This window comes from Mchenga conophoros, linkage group LG3 (genome assembly GCF_057382185.1).
Source record: "Mchenga conophoros isolate Kocher_MC1m ecotype Shallow Benthic linkage group LG3, M_conophoros_male_GT1.1, whole genome shotgun sequence".
Lineage (NCBI taxonomy): Eukaryota > Metazoa > Chordata > Actinopteri > Cichliformes > Cichlidae > Mchenga > Mchenga conophoros.
Genome location: NC_140528.1, coordinates 62,933,444 through 62,956,692, shown reverse-complemented (window position 1 = coordinate 62,956,692; position 23,249 = coordinate 62,933,444). Strand labels below are relative to the sequence as shown.

The 23,249-nt window shown below is 41.4% G+C and overlaps 1 protein-coding gene across 1 annotated transcript; it reads left to right on the top strand.

Annotated features, from left to right (window-relative positions):
- The first annotated feature begins 10,249 nt into the window (after positions 1-10,249).
- Positions 10,250-16,499, top strand: LOC146579944 (up-regulator of cell proliferation-like). Its single transcript, XM_085266305.1, has 2 exons — positions 10,250-10,374; positions 10,543-16,499. Exons 1-2 carry the CDS (start codon positions 10,260-10,262, stop codon positions 15,207-15,209), a joined length of 4,782 nt encoding a protein of 1,593 aa, XP_085122431.1. The 5' UTR covers positions 10,250-10,259; the 3' UTR covers positions 15,210-16,499.
- The last annotated feature ends 6,750 nt before the right edge of the window (positions 16,500-23,249 follow it).

Below are 23,249 nucleotides of genomic sequence, written 5' to 3'. Positions count from 1 at the left end.
TAAACCGGACATGGCAGAAGTTTCCCTCTCTGTAATCAATCCTTTCATTACTAACATGCTAAACAAGTTCTGAAAAGTTTCATACATAGTTTCAAACAGTGGCTTATCAAGTCTAGACGCTGTTAACAAGACATGGATACGCCCATGAGAATGCCTACCCCAAACAGAAACTAATGTAAATGAGTAGGAAAATCATCCTCAGCTTTTTCTCTCCAATTTCAGTCATTTGGTTTTTATAGCTTATGTTTATGAAAGTGCTCAAATTAGTTAAAGGCTTGGCTCTCATTACTTTCAGAGAGAAACATACCAAATAACCCAGAGCAACTGTAGGAGTCAATACCAACAACGGAGGTAAAATATATGAAAAAAAAAATGTCCTCACTACATACTGTGTTTGCAATAATAGATTTTTATGTGTGTTTCTGTTATTCTCTAAGTCCAATCAGGCTCCTGAAGACACGAAGAACAAAAGCAAAAGTCAGTCTGCTGTTAACCCTACACACAAAAAAGTAGGTAAAAATGAACATGAATTCCAAAACAATTAGGATGCTTGGGAAACGATTGGGAGACCCATGGGCTCAGGCAACATGAGAGTATCCGAGTTGGATATTGGATATGTTGTGCGGGATCGTCAGAAATCTCAAGTTCCGGCTCAAGCAGTGCAGCACCCTTGGGCTCATGAGAGAGATCCACAGGCTCAGTGGAAGAGCTGGCTGGTTGTAGTGAGGATGCATTCTGAGGAATCAAATGAGTGGGGAAGCTCTTATCTGAATTTCTTCAAGCGCCCTTTACATAGTTAAATGTGTGAAATTATTGGGGACTGATGCAGTTGAGGGTGTTTGTTAGCAATTTCCCTTATGGTGGAGAGTCCCACTGATAGTATGTTAATATCCTCAGTCATAATTCTTTTTCAAACTCTTTGAGATTCTTAGAAACTCTAATCTCAGTGTCTCATCTAGAATTTGTGTCTAGTGTTGGTGTGATGAAGCCCTGTGAATGTGGCAAACTTTTCTGGCTTATTCTGGCCAACCTTTCCAGACAATTTTCATCAAAAAGCAGGCCACTTACTTGGTATCTTCCTTGTGGAAACACAAACATTGATATTTTCAGTCAGCCAGTGGCTGTAGCTAACCTTCGTGGAGACATTGCTTCATTTGAAACACAATACTCCTTTTTGTGTCAGACATCGGCAGCAGTTTTTGTCACACACACACACTACTATTAGAAAATACTGATAAAATCATGATAAAAATCCATATTTTTCCTGACCATAGTTTTTGAATTATTGAAAATAAAGTTATGAAGTTATGAAATAACAATTGTATTAATATCCTAAGTCATAAATCACATAAATCATTTTTACACAAGGGGTTTAATATCCCTCTGTTCGTGTGCTGTTCATTCTGGGCTTTCTGTAAGAGCTTTTGGGCTGGAAATTTGTACGAGTAGTATAAAGGCTCTTGGGGGTCATTGTGTGGTGTTTTTGTATTTGTTGGTTTGTGTTTATTTTGTTTTATTTCACGAGCTAGTTATTAGATGCCACCCAGCCCCTCTCTTTCCAGTGCAGCAAGCAGCAGGTGCACCTCACAAATGGAAGGCGTCCATACTCCCTACAAATGGGCAGTAGAAAACCAATCGGTGCCTATGCAATCCCCAGAATGCACTGGCATGATGTTGGGACAACATGGGTGCAAGCAATGTTCCCTCTAAGTGCAATTGTGCACTGCTGGCACGGTCTCTGCGCACAGAAAATCTGTGTTGCGCACAAAAAAAAAATCTAACCTGAATTGAAATAGAATTAAAACTTTAACAATTCTGTTTTGCAGTGTTAGTCAGTAAGTGACTGGCTGCTCCCGTATGGGATTAGAACGATGCCACCTTATCCCATAGTCCAGCCAATCACGCGATTTACATTCGTATATACGCCCCTAATCAACGTCGTTGACAGGCCATGACAGCGTCCTTATGTGCCGACACCAGTGCTTTAGCTAGCAAAGCGGCTGATGTGGAGTGAAGCCACGTTAATGACAACGTGTACAACCATTGGAGATGTGAGCAGGACAGATGGAACAATTGATGGAAAAAGTGTCAATTTAAAAACTTTATAGCAGTTTTTAAATTGTGTTGATAGGCCACATAAAATCAGAGTTATGATAAAAAATATATGCAATGTTTGTTTTATTCCTGAATACTAAAACAGTAAAAACAGCGTTTTATAAGGAAAACGCTCAAAAGCACTCTCCGCCTGTGAGCAAAGACAAAACCAAAAAAAACCCCACCCTTTCCTATTGGTCAAAAAATGTACCATGTCAACCTATCAAAAAATGATATGGCAACGTGGCATTTAGTTGTTTAGGAAAGGGGGAAGTTTTAGGAGTGACAGCGGTGTTTTGAGATGTGAGAGATTTGCAACGTTTAGCCAAATCTTGTGTAGTTAGTGTGTAGTGTAGTCAGTAGTTTTGTTGTGTGTGGCAGAACAATGAGGCAACTGCTGAATGTTACAGGTGTTACAGCAGTGATACAACTCCTGCTGTCAGGCCTGCAGGTATCAGGCTGTTGTTCTCCTTTATTTCATAGTGGACAGAAATAATTTTTTGGAGTGACACAAATAATTTGTGTGGCATCAGATTTGATGCAGAACAGCTGATTGTTCTGTAAATAGTTTGAAATGTTTATTTAAAAAAATGCCTTGGCTTCATTTTTAGGTAAACAGCTGCAAAAAACTTCGTTGTTTGTATAACTCAGTTACTTTTTTGAAGAAGTTACTATATAATTAATTGCCCAACATTGGTCATTATATACTGTATTTTGCAGACAGAGAGTAACAGGACTCTCTCCCAGACCACAGACTCATGATACAAGTCAGCTTTATAAAAAACAAAGAAAGAAAGTTGTGTTTTCAAAATTGGAGTTCAAGTTACTTTTACTTCCAATAGTGTTACTACACAGGTCATGAACAAGATTTTTTTTAAATTTTCATTGTAAGTGGGCTAAAGCAGTTAATTAAAAGTAACATGTAAATGCTGTAATTTGATTATTTTAATAAACCATGTAACTTGGATGGTTTCGAATTGTCTAATGTTGCACACAGTGGTCCAACTCTCACAGTTGGTGTGTTTGCTCAGACACGTGAAAAATTAGAGGGAACATTGGGTGCAAGCAACTTTTTTGCCAATGCCCATGATGCCACCCCCACCATGACACTACGGCCCATGTCGCCCATATCAAAAACTGCCACTAACCACCACCACCACTTTTTTTTTTTTTTTTTTGCACAGTCGAGGAGCCTATCAGGCCACATTTCACTGCGTGTTATACCCGTATAACCATGCACGTGACAAATAAAGAATCTTGAATCTAACTACACTGCCTTACAAAATGAAAGTAAGTGAGGCACCTCACCCCTTTACGAGAAATCACAGGATCCTGAGTGAAAATGAAAGTGTTCATTTAACAGTATAAAAGTGGAGGTCAGAATACTGGCTGCACTACACTGTCTGAAGAATTCAAAAGAAGCGACTTGTCTACAGAAACAGGAAAACAATTGTGCTGCCACTAGTGCAGAAGCAGACTAAGTTAGACGACAAATCTCTTCCATTACGGTAGGTTGTTTAATACTTTTATTTCTTTTTCATAGGGATGTTTCTGTTATGTGGATGATAAGGAAGACCAGATGTTAACTAGTGAATTCACCAAGCTGCTTTTTTCAATGCAATAGTCTAGTCTGCAATAAGCAAAAGATTTCTCAAGAAAGGCTTTCATTCTTTGTAGACTTACAGTCTGATTATTGGGTTAAGAAAAAGTATGCTTCGGCACACATTAGTCTAACACACTGTGCTGACTAAATTGCATTATGTGCATTTTGGGGTTGGTATAGAATAATAACAGGTCACAAGTCAGATAAAATTGGATAGAAAACTATCCAAATCAGACAGAATGCATATACAGGGTGGGCCATTTCCATTTATATGGATACAGGAAGAGGGCCATTTGACTAGGGATGGGTATTGATAAGATTTTAACGATTCCGATTCCATTTTCGATTCTGTTTAACGATTCGATTCTTTATCGATTCTCTTATCGATTCTTTTTTTTTTTTTTAAAAAGGAGAACACTAAGGTCGATTAGCTTAGAACTTTGTTTTATATCTTCTCTTTGAACAAGATAGAAATTTAGGAGTAACATGGCCTTACAAACCCAACAGTGAGATCTTGAGAGAGCCAGCCTACGACTCTTCAATGGGGTGTCACAGGGTCCCCAGGAAAAAAAATTGTAAATGTAAAATAATAAAATAAATATTCTTGTGAGACATATCACATATTGACGGGGTCAGGTTATGTTAAAAAGTATAAATTGTTATACTTTGTTCATTGGTTCAAAGGTACCCCACACTTCTTTTTTTGTTTGCTTGTTTGTTCTGGTGTATTTTTCATTTGAACTGTTACTCTGCCAGAGTACTCATATTTACAAGATGGCAATTGGTGTATCAGGAAAACTATTTTGTACATATGTTCCTTGAAGGAGATTGAAGTCGTTCTTTTTTCCACCGCAGCGAAGGGCTAGGAGTAGGAGAGGAGCTGCTGTATGTTTTTGTTATCGAATCGATCTGATTGTGAAATAAAGCATATGCAGTGAGAAAGCAACTCCAGGAGTCATCCCTGCCTTAAAGCTGCAACATTCTTCTGTAGCAATAACAAAGTATAACATAAATTGTTCTGTAGCAATTACACAAGAATATCCAGTAATGTCCCTGCCTACAATTAAACACATTCACTTACCAAAAATCGGAGGCATCTGCTGTGGCAAATGGGTGCAAGCCTTTGACCACAAACTTAGACACTGCTCGGTGACATTAGTCTATCCTGGCCTGAAAGGAGACGCTACCGGTAGACTGCAGCGAGAACTACCAGCGAGCGCCAGCCAGACTCTGTCTGTCTCTCTCATCATGGTCACCTACATGTACAGTAATGGCAGGTCTTGTAATAAGGCAGATTGCGCTAACATAATATGCACTGTTAGTTGATTATTTACCTGCCACATTAACGGGAGAGGACGTGCAAACGTTAGCGCTGCTGCTGGGTTGAGAGTCACGAGTCCGGAGCGGAATTAAAAACGCGTGTCATCGCGTGATTTGTGAGCAAATGCTTTTGCATATTCGTAGTGTTTCCTCCCTTAAATGAAATATCTACTTTGCAAGTTGCCCTGTTGTCATTGGTTCTCATAAAGTATAATCAAACTTTTGAGCGTTTGAGCCGCTTAGGCGCCGTGTTTCGTGCCAGGTAAATGACGCTCCGCAACGTGGTGACGTCATTCGGGGCGACTGGAATCGATAAGGGAATCGTTTGCAAAAATGGCAAACGATTCCAAGGAATTGAAACAGTGGGAACCGGTTCTCAACAAGAACCGGTTTTCGATACCCATCCCTACATGTGACACATCAAACTTATTTGTAATGTCACAAGAAAAACAATGGTGTGCTTGGTTTCAACGTAACTTTATTCTTTCATGAGTTATTTACAAGTTTCTGACCACTTTTAAAATGTGTTCAATGTGCTGCCCATTGTGTTGGATTGTCAATGCAACCCTCTTCTCCCACTCTTCACACACTGATAGCAACACCGCAGGAGAAATGCCAGCACAGGCATCCAGTATCCATAGTTTCAGGTGCTGCACATCTCGTATTTTCACACCATAGACAATTGCCTTCAGATGACCCCAAAGATAAAAGTCTAAGGGGTTCAGATCGGGAGACCTTGGGGGCCATTCAACTGGCCCACGATGACCAATCCACTTTCCAGGAAACTGTTCATCTAGGAATGCTCGGACCTGGCACCATAATGTGGTGGTGCACCATCTTGCTGGAAAAAACTCAGGGAACGTGCCAGCTTCAGTGCATAAAGAGGGAAACACATCATCATGTAGCAATTTCAAATATCCAGTGGCCTTGAGGTTTCCATTGATGAAGAATGGACCCACTATCGTTGTACCCCATATACCACACCAAACCATCACTTTTGTTGTTCCAACAGTCTTGGAGGGATCCATCCAATCTGGGTTAGTGTCAGACCATTAGCGGTGGTTTTGTTTGTTAACTTCAACATTCACATAAAAGTTTGCCTCATCACTGAACAAAATCTTCTGCGTGAACTGAGGGTCCTGTTCCAATTTTTGTTTTGACCATTCTGCAAATTCTGTGCGCCGATCTGGGTCATCCTCGTTGAGATGCTGCAGTAGCTGGAGTTTGTAAGGGTGCCATTTGGGAGTAGCTAATATCCGCCGAAGGGATGTTCGACTAATGCCACTCTCCAGTGACATGCGGAGAGTGCTACGCTGTGGGCTCTTGCTGAATGAAGTTAGGACAGCCACTGATGTTTCTTCATTAGTGGCAGTTTTCTTGCGTCCACATTTTGGCAAATCCAACACTGAACCAGTTTCACGAAACTTAGCAAGTAGTTTGCTAACTGTAGCATGGGAGATGGGTGGTCTCATAGTGTGTCTTGCATTGAAATCTGCTGCAATGACCCGGTTACTGCGTTCACCAGATATCAACACAATTTCGATCCGCTCCTCACGTGTTAACCTCTTTGACATGTCAATGGCGGTGAACAAAGTGAAACTTGTAAATAACTCATGAAAGAATAAAGTTACATTGAAACCTAGCACACCATTGTTTTTCTTGTAACATTACCAATAAGTTTGATGTGTCACATGGCCCTCTTCCTATTGAAAAAACAAAAGTTGTATCCAAGATGGCCGACTTCTAAATGGCCACCATGGTCACCACCCATCTTGAGTTTGCCCCCTCACATATACTAATGTGCCACAAACAGGACTTTAATATCACCAACTATTCTCATTTTATTATGGTGTATCCATGTAAATGGCCCACCCTGTACTTAATACGAGAATGATAAGATAAGGAGAAGAGAGTTTTGCTTGAAAGAACTGTTTAACAAACACTTTGAAGAGCAGAGCAGAGCTGTCATGTGCAGGCCTACTTTAAATTAAAACATATGTGAAATGATCCACAAGTGTAAACCAAGCTTTACAAATGTATACAATGATTTCTATTAGGGGTGCAACGATACACAAAATTCACGGTTCGGTTCGGTTCGATACTTTGGTGTCACGGTTCGATATTTTTTCGATACAAAAAAATGTTCATGCATTTTTAATTTGTCATTTATTAAAATTATAAATATATATTTTAACTCAAAAGTACAGTTTTTAAATTTAACCCTAACCCTTGTGCGTGTTTTTTATTTTGACAGCGAATGCGCACCTGCGGACCACTTATGTGCAGCCCTGGTTATTTAGCTCGTCATATTGCAGCCACAGAAATTCTTTTGTCCATGAAACCATAAAGCTGCACTTTCTTTTTGCCTTATAGTCTGATTTGTCATAACTTCTCCGTTTTGTGGTAAGCTTTTATTTGGCTGTCACTTCTTCACCCTGACCTGTCTTATTTGGCTCAGCAGAACTAAAATATATATCCTGCTGCTTTTACACACACACTCACATAAGCTCAGCGATTCTCTGCGCGATCAACCTCTCACATGTGTAAGCTGCGGGAGATTTCACTTGTCATGTTTGCATAGTAAGCTAACGATTAATAAGACGATGTCAGAGGAATTGGTGCACAAATTATCATCACTCACAGATCAGTACTGTCGCTCTCTATACACAGTTCGCACGATTGCAAAGTGAAAGCAAAAAAACAAGCGCAAATTCAAACGCGACTTCAATATGTCACATATTGACAGTGGCTCACCGATGCCAATGACATAATTACCCAGCTACATTTCTGAAAGAATGCAAAAGCATTGACATATATTTTTCCTACAATAGCCCGACGGGCAGGGCAGAGAGATTTTTGTAGCCCGACTGGAAAGATCGCAAGCTCCAGGACGTCGGGCTAGCGATATTGCGAGCCCTGTATCTGATTGAGGAATCACTCATCTTTGGAAAAGAGAGTTTATTACAGAGAAATGGCTCTTTCCAAAATAAAAGCTATACTATCCGCTTCTTCTGGGCTATATTCTCAGCAGCATAAGGAGAATCATGTGCTAACAGCTGTCTAAATGACTCGGCTAAAGTTAGTAGCATGCTTGCTTTTTTTTGTCTGCTTCCACTTGTCTTTGCACTAGGATGATGTCGGCGTAAATGTGCAGTCATATTCGTCGTGTTCCCACTAGTGCTTTCAGGTTAATCTCGTTGAAATGACCTTAACGCCACAACACGGCAAATCTCCGTTAACGAGCTACCGCCGATCGCCCCGTGCATGGGGCTAGACGGCCAACACGTTAACGAGCTAACTGCGCTAACACACTAGTTCACACCAATGTAATTGAGCATTGCATGGCACATCCAACATACTGTTTTACTTTAGTCCATGACTCGCTTACCTTCAGGGTCATACATCACATGAAAACCAAAATAATTCCAAACGCCAGATCTGAATGAGGTTCAATTTGCCTGTTGCAAGTAGAGCTTAACTTCTGTCTCGCTAGCTTGCCCTGCGCTCTTCCTTCTGACTATGCTGTCTGTGTTGAGCGCTCAGTGGATCTGCGCTCGACAGTGCAGCCTAGGCGGAGTAGTCGAACACAGATTCACTGAGCGCTCAACACAGACAGCATCGTCAGAAGGAAAATTGATAAAAGAAATTACAAATGTTGTATTGTTCGATACATATGCGTACCGAACCGAAAGCACTGTATCGAACGGTTCAATATCGATAGGAATATCGTTGCACCCCTAATTTCTATGTAACCTTTGAAGACTCACACATGCATGCTTCAATTGCCACACAATTACTAAAGAACACATGTAAAAGCATTTCACGAATGCATACATCCAAACCTGAATAAATACTGATCATTTACGCACAATTTGTTAAGTTCAGCTTTCACAAATCTGATCGTTTTGACTTTCAAAAACTTGTCTGTATGTAAAAATGTCTAAAATAACACATAACATGTCTCTTGCTCACCCACAAAAGCTTAAATACGCTTAAATGCGCCCAATAGATACAGATCTCCAGAAAAAATCTCCAGATCCACAGCTCTGAACCGCATAACAACAGTTTTTGAAAAAGTAGGTTTTGACAATTTTCTTAGTTGAATATTTTTTCACATATAGTTTTAGTTTTTTAGGTTTAGTTTATTTAGTTAAGTGTGTGACCTAAGGTCCACTACACTGCTTTACAGAATGAGAGGAAAGGAGGCACTATACACCTTTACAAGAAATCACATGATCCTGAGTGAAATGGAATGTGTTCATCTAACAGTGTAAGAGGAGTTGTCAGAATCCCTGCTGCACTACACTGCCTGAGGAATTGAAAGGAAGTGACTTATCCACAGCAATAGTACAACAATTTTATTGTCAATAGTGCAGAAGCAGAAAAAAGTTGTTTTATTTACTGGCCGAGCCACATTCTGACAGCTCAGCTCAGCTTTTCAATCAAGCGTGCAGAATATATAGCCACAGATCCGATGATATGATGACAAAATTGATCATCAACCTGTGACCTAGTTTGTCCTGGTGCCAAGTGCACTTATGGACAATGTATGAACATGGTGTTTGTTAATGTTACTTGCCCTGAAGTCTAATAATAGAACATCACTTGGTTGCAGGCAGGCTGTTAACCCCACGCTTTTAAATTCATACTGTATTAAGGGACAAATAGTTAAAAACCACAATTCAAAACCCTTATTAACACAAAACAATGGTTTTGTGAACCACATATTTTAGGGCACAGGGCTGCAAACGAGTATGAAAATCATGGTCAGGGTTTTACTCATTTGCCTATGTTATTAAAAGTACTCAAATTGTTTGTGAGATGATTGGGAGAAACGGAGATATTGTTCTCTTGAGATGTGTTTGCAATAATGTATTTCAATGTTTTTTCTCTTTTTATCGTCATTTGTAAAAAAGGAAAACAATGATGAAGATTTAGTTGTTGAACTATACTGTGAGGATGACCTCCATCGGCACCATGTTCTACCTGCAGGGATGACTGTCAGCAGATTGTTACAGGAGGTAAAAGTCATCTTTATGCTTTTTATTGCCACAGCAGAAGGACATGACATGATGTGACTTCTGTAAATAAAAACCATTAATATATTAATATTATAAGTATTACTATTATTATCCCTACAGTTACTAGTTGTCAAGACAATACTGTTTAATATCAACAGTGAGTTAGTGTCTCAGCATTTGGACACGCCTGCTGGTGAAAGTGAGAATTACACAGTGATTACATGCAGACAGGAGGAAAAGAGTTGACAGACATGGACAGCTCAGAGCCAGACAACCTGAAACCAAAGGAACAAAAGTCCAGCCAGACTCCTGAAGACATGAAGGATGAAAGCAAAGGTCAGTCCATTGTTACCTACACACACACACACACACACACACACACACACACACACACACACACACACACACAAGTAAAAGTTAACACCAATTACAAAACCAGATGACATACTGGTTAAGTTGTAAATAAAAGCAGGATGCAATAACTTTTAAATCTCACATCCACAGTGAAACACCTGGAGAACTTATTGGAAGAGCTGGACTTGACGCAGTGCTACACAAAGAAGCTATCACTCAGCAGAATACTTGAGATTGATTTGAAGACCATCACTGATGAACCTGCCAGGCGTAAATCTGACCTTCCATGGTATTTTCTAAAGAAAGTAATGATGCTTAATGTGAAATGTACATCAGAGTGTGAGTCAAACAGTGATGATGAAACAGGGAGTGCATACTTAGATCTTGATAATATGATCAACCATTCAAACACAGAGGACATGGTGAACCCCCTCGACATAATCACTGCTCTCTTTCTGTGTTCTGATGGTTTTCTACAGCAGGAAATGGCACTAAAAATGTCCATGTGTCAGTTCTCTGTCCCTCTGCTGCTTCCTAATTGTGACACAGAACAGTGCACACTCATGCTGTGGGCCATGAGAGACATTGTTAAAAAGTACAGACCTCAGTCTCTTTCACAGTCAAAGGGCTTCATTGAAGAAAGAATTGTTCTCTCTGAACTTCCAATGGTCTCTTTTGTCAGACTGGGTGAGTGCTCCTTGTCCAAGTCAAAGTTTCTCAATAAGCTTCTGAGCAATGATCAGCAATACCACAACACCTTTGTTCACCACAACATGGAGTGTGGTGACAGTCCAAGAAGAATTTCCAACGGACTGACTGAAATTACTTGGTATCTTCCTGGTGGAAACACAAACATTGATATTTTCAGTCAGCCAGTGGCTGTAGCTAACCTTCGTGGGGACATTGCTTCATTTGAAACACAATACTCCTTTTTGTGTCAGACATCTGCAGCAGTTTTTGTTTTCTTTGATCATTTGGATTCTGAGTCTGAGTCTGTGATCAATCTGCTTAAAAGCCAAAACCACAAAGCACAGATCTTCTTGGTTGGTAACTGTGAGAGCAAGCGCTTCAATTTGGATACTGTGAAAAACCTGGCAACCAAGTTGTGCTTCAGCAATAACAACATTATTTTTAAGACAAAGCAGAAAAATGAAGCACACTTTGTAAAAGATTTGAGGAAGACAGTCAGAAATGTGATTGAGAAATCAGAGCTGAAGATGAAAATAGAGAAGATGGTGGATGTTGCCCATGAACTGGGAATCCTGGTTGATGAAGACTCTCCAGAGTGCCAGACTGCAAAGAAAAATGCAAAAACCATCACCGCAGGAATTCAAGACATCCATAAATATAAAGAAGATCAGCTTCCCCGACAAGGCCACATATGGAAAACACTGACCTCGTTACAGAAGGAAGAGTTTCGACTTCGAAATGTTGGGTCTAAAAATATAGAACATTACAAAAGTGATCTTCAGAAACAGAAAAAAGAACTGCGGAAAAAGCAAAACTCTTATGAGATGTCGACAGCTATGACAAACTTCATCACAGGGATATCAAGCCCAGGAACAGAGAGGTTTTATTTCCTGAAATGGATGAGAATGAACCTCGATAATGTCTCTCATGTAAAACTGTCTGAACTCCGAGAGAAATATAAAGAAAAATGCAAGAACTCTGAGAACAAAGAGGAGATCAAAGAAATTGACAGAAAAATTTCCAACAGCTCACTGGGGACTGAACACTTCTTTCGTGAAATGGGTCAGATCTATGAAGCTTCACTGTCTCTTCCAGAAACAGACAGATCACATCAACAATTGCAGCATCTTCCCAAACTGTGTGCAGAGTTGTTGCTTGATGGATTTCCTCTTGAGCTCGTAGATGGAGATGCATCCAACATCCCTCTCAGATGGGTGAGTGATGTTCTCTCTCAGCTCAGTGACCTGGTGTCTCCAAACAGAAAGATACGAGTAGTCACAGTTCTTGGAGTTCAGAGCACAGGAAAGTCCACCCTCCTTAACACCATGTTTGGAGTGCAGTTTGCAGTCAGCAGTGGTCGATGTACTCGAGGTGCCTTTATGTTGCTCATCAAAATCAATAAAGACGTGAAAAAAGTCATAAACTGTGACTTCTTGGTGATCATTGACACTGAGGGCTTAAAGTCACCAGAACTTGCACAACTGGACAACAGCTATGAGCACGACAATGAGCTTGCTACACTTGTTGTGGGGCTGAGTGATGTCACCATAGTCAACATTGCAATGGAGAATTCAACAGAAATGAAAGACATCCTACAAATAGTTGTGCACGCTTTTCTCAGGATGAAGGAGGTGGGCAAAAAGCCTAAATGTCAGTTTGTTCACCAGAATGTGTCGGATGTTTCAGCCCATGACAAGAACTTACGAGACAGGAAACTGCTCCTGGATCAGTTGAATGAGATGACTCAGGCAGCAGCCAAAATGGAAAAGAAAGAGGAGAACAAGAACTTCACTGATGTGATGGAGTACAGTCCAGACACTGGGAACTGGTACATTCCTGGACTGTGGAATGGAAACCCACCAATGGCACCAGTTAATGCAGGATACAGTGAGGCTGTATATGAGCTCAAGAAAAACATCATCCAACTATTGAGAAACTGTGAGTCATCTGCTAATAATGTCATGGAGTTTAAAGAGTGGGTGAAAAGCCTGTGGAATGCAGTAAAGCATGAAAACTTCATCTTCAGCTTCAGAAACAGCCTCGTAGCTGATGCATACATGAAGCTCTGCACACAATTCAACAAATGGGAGTGGGAGTTCAGAAAAGAAATGTACACCTGGGTAAAAGATGCAGAAACGATAATTTCAAATTTTGGTACCATTGCAGCAAAATCTGAAACATCTGACATGAGAGAATTTCTCGGATTTTTGAAAAGTGAAGCCTCCACAGTGCTGTCTGCACGGGAGACAAAGATTCTGGACAATGTGACACAATATTTCAAGCAAACAGAGGGTCATGTGGATCTGGTTGAAGGATACAAAGAGGAATTCTCAAACAGTGCAAAAATCCTTCGTCTTGAAATAGAAACCGGTGTAAAGTATCAGCTTGAAGCAGCAGCAGAAATCAGACAGGGAATGACAGAAATTATTAAAATCAAAGAAAGTCACAGAAAAGAGATTGAAAAAGCAGTGTGTGCATTAATTGATAAATGTCGAAAGAAAAAAGTCAAAATGACAAACAGAGAGTTGGAAAAAGAGTTTGAGAAGATGTGGAAGGAAACTTTAGAAAAACTGTCTTTCTCTGAACAAAAAATTGTAAATGTTACAGACAGCGTGTCCCGCTACCTCAGAGAAAATCTGAAACACAGGGGGAGCCGTGCACATCAATTATTAAATGAAAATAATCTGCAAGATTTTGGAAACGAGTCTTTCAAACATACAGCTGAAAGATGGTTAAGCAAATTTAAACACACAACAAACAAAGTTTTTACTGGTCAGGATCACATAAAAGGTCTGTCTGACAGCATCATAGCTGCTTGCAAACACTCTGTGAATAAACAAGTGAAAAAAAAAATCAATTACCATGACAATTACATCCAGGAGATCCTCCGCATGATTGATGAGAAGCTGAAAAACCATCAAGATGTTAAGATAAACATCGAGTTTGAAGTTTCGCTAAAACAGCACATCTGTGGATTTGCAGCCAGAAAGTTTCAGAAAATGCACGAAGATTTCATAGAAGAAAATGATCCGTACAGATTTCTGATTAAAAACAAGGAAAAATTTCATGAGGACTTCAAAGATGTGTTTCATAAACGAGACCAGTGTCAGAAGAAGGCAGAAGAATTTACAAATCGATGTTTGAAGCCTGCTGTTGAAGACTTTGTTAATCGCTCCCTGGGCCCTGATATCATTGGTGAAATGAGGAAACTCGAGCAGTTCAGCACAAGAATGTCCTTCCAGTATTCAATTTTACTGGATTTGCTCTCCAAGGAGGATTTTCAAAGCTATCTGAGCTACATTCGCTCATATGAGAAGTATGCAAAGACATGGATACTTGAACAGATAAAGAAGCGCTTCTCAAATGAGTCAACAGTTTTTGAGTTTGAGGAGCGACATCTGCAGTCATGTATTGACAGCATAAATTCTGCCATCAACAAGGCAAAAACCAGAAAGAGTGATGGCTTCAAGGCTTTTATTAAAGATATTTGCAAAGAACTTGGTAAAAAACTGGTCATTTCCCAGGATGCTCTTGGTGCTTTCATGATACTGAACAACGCTGAGAAGGAACAGTTTGCTGACTGGCTCACAAGATCTGTGAATGACATGCCAGAAACTCTCAGAAATGAGTTTAAAGAATCTACCTTTGAAATGAAACTACAACATCTTTGTGTAGAGCCTCAGGATGAGCTTTTCAAGCAGCTGATTGGTTGTGGCAAACAGTGTCCATTCTGTGCAGCTCCCTGTGACGCAGGAGGAAAAGCCCATACTGAGCACTTTGTTTCACTGCACAGGCCACAGGGTCTGGGTACATACAGGAAATTCTCAACAGGTATACTTGTCACTGAGTTATGCTCTTCCAATGTGAAAAGTCACAAAAAATTTTTCTGCATTGAAACACAATATAAACCACACCCTTATAAGAATTACAAGGACATTTTTGAAGACTGGAAAATTCAACCAGACGAGAGCCTTGAGGCATCAGACTACTGGAAATATGTTATGACAAAATACAACAGTAACTTTGCTCAAGAATATGAAGCAGCACCTGCTGTCATTCCAGAAGCTTGGAAAAAAATCAGCAAAGAACAGGCAGAAAAAAGTTTGAAAGAATCATTTTACATCTAGTAACTTTCCAATTCATGGTGCGCGGTTGACTGGAGCCTTACAGGAGAAAATATCACAATAATTGTTTTTGTGATACTGAAGAAAAATTTCTAAATTAAGATATTGTTACTACGCAGAAACATAACTACTGTGGCTTACAATGAAATTTAAAAAACAACCCACAATGCTGGCTGATCACTTTCATCAAGTTCATGAACTCTAATTCAGCGGTGCCCAACCCCCGGGCCACGGACCGATACTGGTCTGTGAGTCGTTTGGTACCGGGCCGCGAGAGTTGACTCTGTTTTTATCGTTAACTCGGCTTCCTTGGGGCTTTTCCTGTCTGTTATGAATAAATCTTCTTTGTTTGGCACTGATACTGGTTTTATTTTGTTGTATTCATCCGCAAAACCTTACAGTCAGTGAAAAGATTGTTGGACATTCGTGGCAGTACAATAGACACTGAGAATATGCATGTAGTCACTGATTAGTTATTTTATTTTAACTTTTAAACACATATGATATGTGACATGTAATTGATTCCTTTTGAGTTTTGTTAAACTTTTGTTTCAAATGACTTAAATTTTAAAAAATCAGTATATAGTTTTTGTTTCTATGAGGATTATTGAGTCAAGTATTTACATGTTTAGTATTTTAAAAGATCATCTGAGTACAAACTGTTTTTTATTCATTTGACTATGTGATTTTGTTTGATTTGGTTTCATAGAAATTATCATAAGCTTTTCTTTCACTGACATGTCTGATCTTCCACCCAGTTTTTAAAGGATTTACAGGATTCATTTTCTTTCTGGTGAGATCCACAATTTGAGTTAATTATATTCAGTCACTCAGTTGTAATCCTAAATGACCTCAGTTATGTCTGTTTGTCACAGTTGTTGAGTCTTTGCCATTGTAAAGTGTTAAGTGATGTGACACAGGATCGCAGTGATGTGTTATTTTGATTTGTATCAGTTTTTATGTGTTGGAGTTAAATAAACTATATTCAGCCCCAAATATATGACCATAATGCTTCAACCGTGTGTGTCCACATACATCTGGACTATTAAACACTGGTCACAGTTCAGGCAAGAACCTTCCCTCACAGGTCGACAAAAAACTGAATGGTGCGCACAGAAATACCCCCAGCAACAAATCCATGTCTTCTTTAACAAATCATTGAAAGACGTAAAGTTAGAACAAAAATGTGGTTAAGGAATTGTGAAAGAGTAGAGGTGTACATGAATGGAAAGTACACTGAGATAATCTGGTCACCAGTTTATACTTAATGAGTGTATTCCCTAAAGGAAATGTCTGGACCCATGATGGAATGAGTGATGCATTTTCTCACTGAAAGTCATACAAGAAACATTTTTTTAAAAGTTTTCTCGGATTTGCAAATTTGCAATTGCTGGGTTTTTGAAAATGTTTAACATTGAAAAAAAAATCCCTTTAATCCAGACAGTTAGCTATATATATAGTATAGCTATATGTATTAACTCAGTAACTAAAACCTCAGTATTTTAAATGTAAGCTTACCTTGTTCAGAAATCAGATTTAACACGCTGTTCTAAGAATCCGTCAGACACAGTAATGCCAAATAATACATTTTTCTGCCAAAAAATGTGTATTTGATGCAAAAGACTGCTAGCTTGTTCGTTTTTCAAAAAGTGTTCATGTGAGTGTAAAAAGTTCAAATGTAGTTTTCAATAAAGTTTTTTTAATCCACTCAAGCATTTGCATCATGGTTTTATGAACAAAAAGTGAATGAAGTAAAAAAAAAAGACTACACTCATTACAAATTTACAAATTTGATTAAATACAATAAGAAGAGTTTTTAAACAGAACTTTATTGAACAAGTGAACACACAAAGCTAAAAGTCATTTGAAAAAGACATTTTTCAGCAGTAATACCATAACAGAATATCTCAGAAACCATAGCAGCACAAACTCTAATTTTACCTGCACAAATCAGCACAAACGTAGCACTAAAAAAGTAGACCATTTTGGTCTGTTTTGGAGCAGTCTTGGGGGATGGTGACCTTTGAATGACCTATAAAATAAAGTTTAATATCTCAAAAACCGTAGCAGCACAAACGCTCATTTTACCTGCACAAATCAGCACAAACGTAACACTAACCGCTCCACCTATTTGCCTTTACGTTTCAAGTGGGTGGGGGGTCAGTTTCACTCTGCTCTCTGGTAGCAAGAAAATGCACGTGCTCTTCGCGAGCTCGTTCCCGGCTCATAACCAGGGCGCTCTGCCGTCAAGGGCGATCATTGATTAATGGGTAGTCATGTGACTGATGCAAGTCAGATCTTTTTATTTAGCAAAACTGTGATTAATAGTTAAATATTATTGTTAAGTAACACAGACAGGACTCCGCACTCATTTTTTTTTTTTATTACAATTTTTTTTTAATTGCCTGAAGAAAAGGGCACTTTGGGCACCCATCAGGAAAGGGGCAGGTGCTCAGCCCAAGCCCAAGTGTGTAATGAAATGCATATTCACTTCAGTGAATATTTCTCCAAAGAAGACAGGGAGGCTCATTCTAAGCTGTGGCCAATGGTTCAGGAGGCCAGGAAGAAGGGAAAAAGAGTGTTTCTGAAGGAAGGTTACGCACTGATTGATAACAGTCAGGTGGATCCTGTTTGAACATCCTTTGTAATATTGTTCCATTTCAGGTACTGTGACTAGTTTACCAGTTCTACGAATGTTCAGACACCTTAAGGGTTGCTGCAATAAATGCTAATGTTGAATTTTGTTGGGAACACATTAGCTGCTCATTACTGCGCACCACTCTCTTCGTGCACTCTTATTATTTAGCGAATGTTATCCATTTTTTCTTTGAATGTTGGGGGTTTAAAGAACAATGCAAAGCGTAAAGCAACTTTTCTTTTTTGCAAAGAGCAGAAGAGCAACATTATTTTTTAAGAGACTCATTCGGGGGAGGCAGATAAAAATTTCTGGAAACAACAATAGGGAGATTATGTTTTCTTCAGCCATGGGACTTCACATTCAGCTGGAGTGACGATCCTGTTCAACAGGTTTTCGGGAATTGTAATTAGCCACAATAGCAGTAGCGGTTTTAGATACGGGCGACACGGGCGATTGCCCGGGGCGGCATCGAGGTGGGGGGCGGCATCACGGGCATCGGCAAAAAAAAAAAAATGCTCCTATTCATGCTGCCCCGACATCAGCCAGGGAATGGCACAGGTACCGATCGGTTTTCTATCGCCCATTTGCTGGGAGTAAGGGCGCCCTCCATTTGCGAGGTGCGCCTGCTGCTTGCGGCACAGGGAGGAGAGGGCGGGGCGGCGGGGGAGTCTCTGGCTGGCTGGAGCAGCATCTAATAACCAACTCGCAAAATAAAACAAAATAAAAACAAACCAACAAACACGAAAACACCAGACATCATGATAGAGACTTATAATTTGCACCGATGTTTTTTTTGAAATTCTACACGTGAAAAGTAGCGCAAGAGCCCTCGGTGCGCCTGCTCGCTGCTGAAGTCAAAGTAAACTTTATTGTCATCTCCGCTACATACAGTGCAGTATATAGAGAGACGAGACGACGAGGCTCCAGTTACAGCAGTGCAAGTAAACAAACAATATATATAAGAATCCATCCATCCATCCATCCATCCATCTCCATCCGCTTTATCCGAGGCCGGGTCGCGGGGGCAGCAGCCTAAGCAGAGAGGCCCAGACCTCCCTCTCCCCAGCCACCTCCTCCAGCTTATCTGGGGGAACACCAAGGCGTTCCCAGGCCAGCCGAGAGATATAATCTCTCCAGCGTGTCCTGGGTCTGCCCCGGGGCCTCCTCCCGGTGGGACATGCCCGGAACACCTCACCTAGGAGGCGCCCAGGAGGCATCCTTGTCAGATGCCCGAACCACCTCAGCTGGCTCCTTTCGATGTGGAGCAGCAGCGGCTCTACTCTGAGCCCCTCCCGGATGGCCGAACTTCTCACCCTATCTCTAAGGGAGAGGCCAGCCACCCTTCGGAGGAAGCTCATTTCCACCGCTTGTATCCGCGATCTCGTTCTTTCAGTCACTACCCACAGCTCGTGGCCATAGGTGAGGGTAGGGACGTAGATGGACCGGTAAATTGAGAGCTTCGCTTTCACACTCAGCTCCCTCTTCACCACGACGGACCGGTGCAGCGTCCGCATTACTGCAGCTGCAGCCCCAATCCGTCTGTCGATCTCCGGCTCCCTTCTCCTATCACTCGCGAACAAGACCCCGAGATACTTGAACTCCTCCACTTGGGGCAGGAACTCATCCCCGAGCCGGAGTGGGCACTCCACCCTTTTCCGGCTGAGAACCATGGCCTCAGATTTGGAGGTGCTGATCCTCATTCCCGCTGCTTCACACTCGGCTGTGAACCGTTCCAGTGCGAGCTGGAGGCCCTCACCCGATGAAGCCAACAGAACCACATCATCCGCAAAAATCAGAGATGAGATTCTGAGGCCACCAAAGTGAAAGCCCTCCGCCACTTGGCTGCGCCTAGAAATCCTGTTCATAAAAATTATGAACAGAACCGGAGACAAAGGGCAGCCCTGGCGGAGCCCATCACCCACCGGGAACGAGTCCGACTTATTGCCGGCAATGCGAACCAAGCTCTTGCAACGGTTGTATAGGGATCGAATGGCCCGTAGCAATGGGCCAGACACCCCATACTCCCGCAGCACCTCCCACAGGACACCCCGAGGGACACGGTCGAATGCCTTCTCCAAGTCCACAAAACACATGTAGACTGGTTGGGCAAACTCCCATGCACCCTCAAGTATCCTGGAGAGGATAAAGAGCTGGTCCAGTGTTCCGCGACCAGGACGAAAACCGCATTGTTCCTCCTGTATCCGAGGTTCGACTAATGGACAAACTCTCCTTTCCAGCACCCTGGCATAGACTTTCCCAGGGAGGCTGAGGAGTGTGATCCCCCTGTAGTTGGAACACACCCTCCGGTCTCCCTTCTTAAAGATGGGGACCACCATGTGAAGGAGTCAGACTCAAACGTCAAGGAAGGTGGTAGGGAAGCAGACTATGCAGACATTTCAGGTTTCCAAGGTGAGCAATTTATTTACAGTGAACTTAATTTAATGTAACTTAACAAAACTTCCTCCCCAAATAAACTCTATTAACAAAACTCAACATAGCATGGATCTGGTAACACAGCTCACCTCTCCTCTCTCCTGCATCTGGTAGAGACTGGCTTTAAATAGGGCCATCAATTTCCCTCCAATTGCCCAGCCAGTACCACTCACTCAGCTGAGGGATCTAAAACTGTACACAGATTATCTAAAAACACAAAACCTCTACACACTTCTAACACGCACATTTACACAACTAAATGGCAGTATTAACAAAAGGAAAAACATTCAACAAATCCCTTTAAACCTTAACACAAACAAAAGGAAGCATCTCTATTGAAAAAGAAACCCCTCCACTTGGTTTGACCTGCTGATGTCATGTGTGACATCATCAGGATTTTAAAATGAGGAAATGCTAGGTGGGCGTTTCCCCACACCTGACCTTCATGAAGACTGAAAAGACAAACAAAGTAAGTAAGAACAAATGACTTAATCTGTAACATAATAAAGTATAAAGAAACATAACTTAGTATTTGTCTTAATTTGCAGAATGTTTGATTTGCCGGCAACAGAACGCTTACACAAACAAACCCGGGATAGTGAGTGAAGCAATGTTACTTGACTTGAAATAGCAAATCATAGCAAATACATAGAAACAGACTGTGTACAATGTGCAAAAAAAAAAGTAAACACATATGGGACAAATGGAGAGCATTACAACTGCTCCTCCACTTTGTCACACACCACCCCCGGTCTGCCAGTCCAGGGGTACTGCCCCTGATCCCCACGCAACATTGTAGAGGCGTGTCAACCAGGACAGCCCTACAATGTCCAGAGCCTTCAGGAACTCGGGGCGGACCTCATCAACACCAGGGGCTCTGCCACCAAGGAGTTGTTTAACTGCTCAGTGACCTCGCCCCCGGAAACTGCGGGTCATTCCCCTCATCCCCAGACTCTGCTTCCTCCTCGGAAGACGTGTCAGTGGGATTAAGGAGGTCCTCGAAGTATTCCTTCCACCGCCTGACAATTTTCTCAGTCGACGTCAACAGCACTCCGCCAGCACTATACACAGTGCAGGTAGAGCACCGCTTTCCCCTCCTGAGACGCCTGACGGTTTGCCAGAATCTCTTCGAGGCAGTCCGAAAGTCTTTTTCCATGGCCTCTCCGAACTCCTCCCACACCCGAGTTTTTGCTTCAGCCACTGCCCGAGCCGCATTCCGCTTGGCCTGTCGATACCTGTCGGCTGCCTCCGGAGTCCCACAGGCTAACCAAGCCCGATAGGACTCCTTCTTCAGCCTGGTGGCTCCCTTCACCTCTGGTGTCCACCATTTGGTTCGGGGATTACCACCACGGCAGGCACCAACCACCTTGCAGCCGCAGCTCAATGCAGCAGCTTCGGCAATGGAGACGCTCAACATGGTCCATTCGGACTCAATGTCCCCAGTCTCCCTCGGAATGCTGTTGAAGCTCTGCCAGAGGTGTGCGTTGAAGATCTCGTGGACTGGGGCCTCTGCTAGACGTTCCCAGCACACCCTCACTACGCGTTTAGGTGCACCGGGTCTGTCCAGCGTCCTCCCCCGCCACCTGATCCAACTCACCACCAGGTGGTGATCAGCTGACAGCTCAGCCCCTCTCTTTACACGAGTGTCCAGAACATATGGTCGCAGGTCTGGTGATACGATTACAAAATCGATCATCGACCTACGGCCTAGAGCGTCCTGGTGCCACGTGCACTTATGGACACTCTTATGTTCAAACAAGGTGCTCGTTATGGCCAAACTGTGATTTGCACAGAAGTCCAATAACAAAGCACCGCTCGGGTTCAGATCAGGGAGGCCGTTCCTCCCAATCACGCCCCTCCAGGTCTCGCTGTCGTTACCCACGTGAGCATTGAAGTCTCCCAGCAGGACAACAGAGTCTCCAGGTGGAGCACCTTCCAGGAATGACTCCTGGATTCAACATGCAACAAGGAATCCGACAAGGATGCCCTATTTCCCCAAAGCTTTTTATATTGGCAACTCAATTCTTAACACTATTAATCAAAAATTCTAACGACATACAAGGAATATCAATTTTTAATAAAGAGTTCAAAGTCAGTTTGTAGATGATACATCTATCTTTTTGAAAGTTAAATCAATTGTAGATAAAACTTCAAGTATTATCTCAATCTTCTCTAAAGCTTCCGGTTTATCTCTTAATATCAAAAAATGTGAACTCCCGATTCATACAAGCTTGTACTGTTGTACTGTTCCAAATTTTCATTTGTATTACCTGTGTTATCCTCTTTGAAAGTTTGTATTTTGCAATTGCTCAATTAAAAAAAGAAATCTAGGTAGCTAGTGGCCAGCTGTTTGCCACACACAACCTTTTGCAGCTGGCAGGTGGTGGGCAGCCCTCTTCCAAAAAAGCAAAGACTGCTTTCTTTCTTATGGGGAAATGGGTCGTTCACAAGTAAATTTACTAACCTAGAACATATTTAGAAAACAACAAGGGGAATAACTGAGTGTACACTTAGGATGAGATGAGTACACTTAAGAGATGAGTGTACACTTTTGAATACATAAACTTATTCCTGGGGCTTTAATTACTGTTGTTTTTCCAGAGCCATTCACATAGATCAGACAGTCCCCGCCCACAACATGTGTCTTTTGTTATTACTGTACATTGTTGTAAACACCGACAGTATAAAACATGAATGTTCATTTTCTGGATTGGAAAACTGAAGCCAAAGTGTCTTAAACCTGCATTCTGTCTGAAGACCACCAGATGCTAATTGCTGTAGTTTCAAAAACACTTCAGGTCGTATAAATGTCTATGGAAAAGCCTCTGTAAAAAAACTTTCCTGCTGAGTTTATATAGTCTTAGTCACTCATAAATAATATGGAAAACTCTAATGTTAAGGCATTAAAATGGGATTTCATAAAGGAATGAACTCGCCATAGAGTGTAAATAGACAGATTCTTTATTGATCAC

Bases quoted from the DNA above. Each gene is read 5' to 3' on its own strand.
- LOC146579944 (XM_085266305.1), top strand. From the start codon at position 10,260: ATGCAGACAGGAGGAAAAGAGTTGACAGACATGGACAGCTCAGAGCCA. The intron at 10,375-10,542 runs GTCAGTCCATTG...TCACATCCACAG, and splicing joins CATGAAGGATGAAAGCAAAG to TGAAACACCTGGAGAACTTA.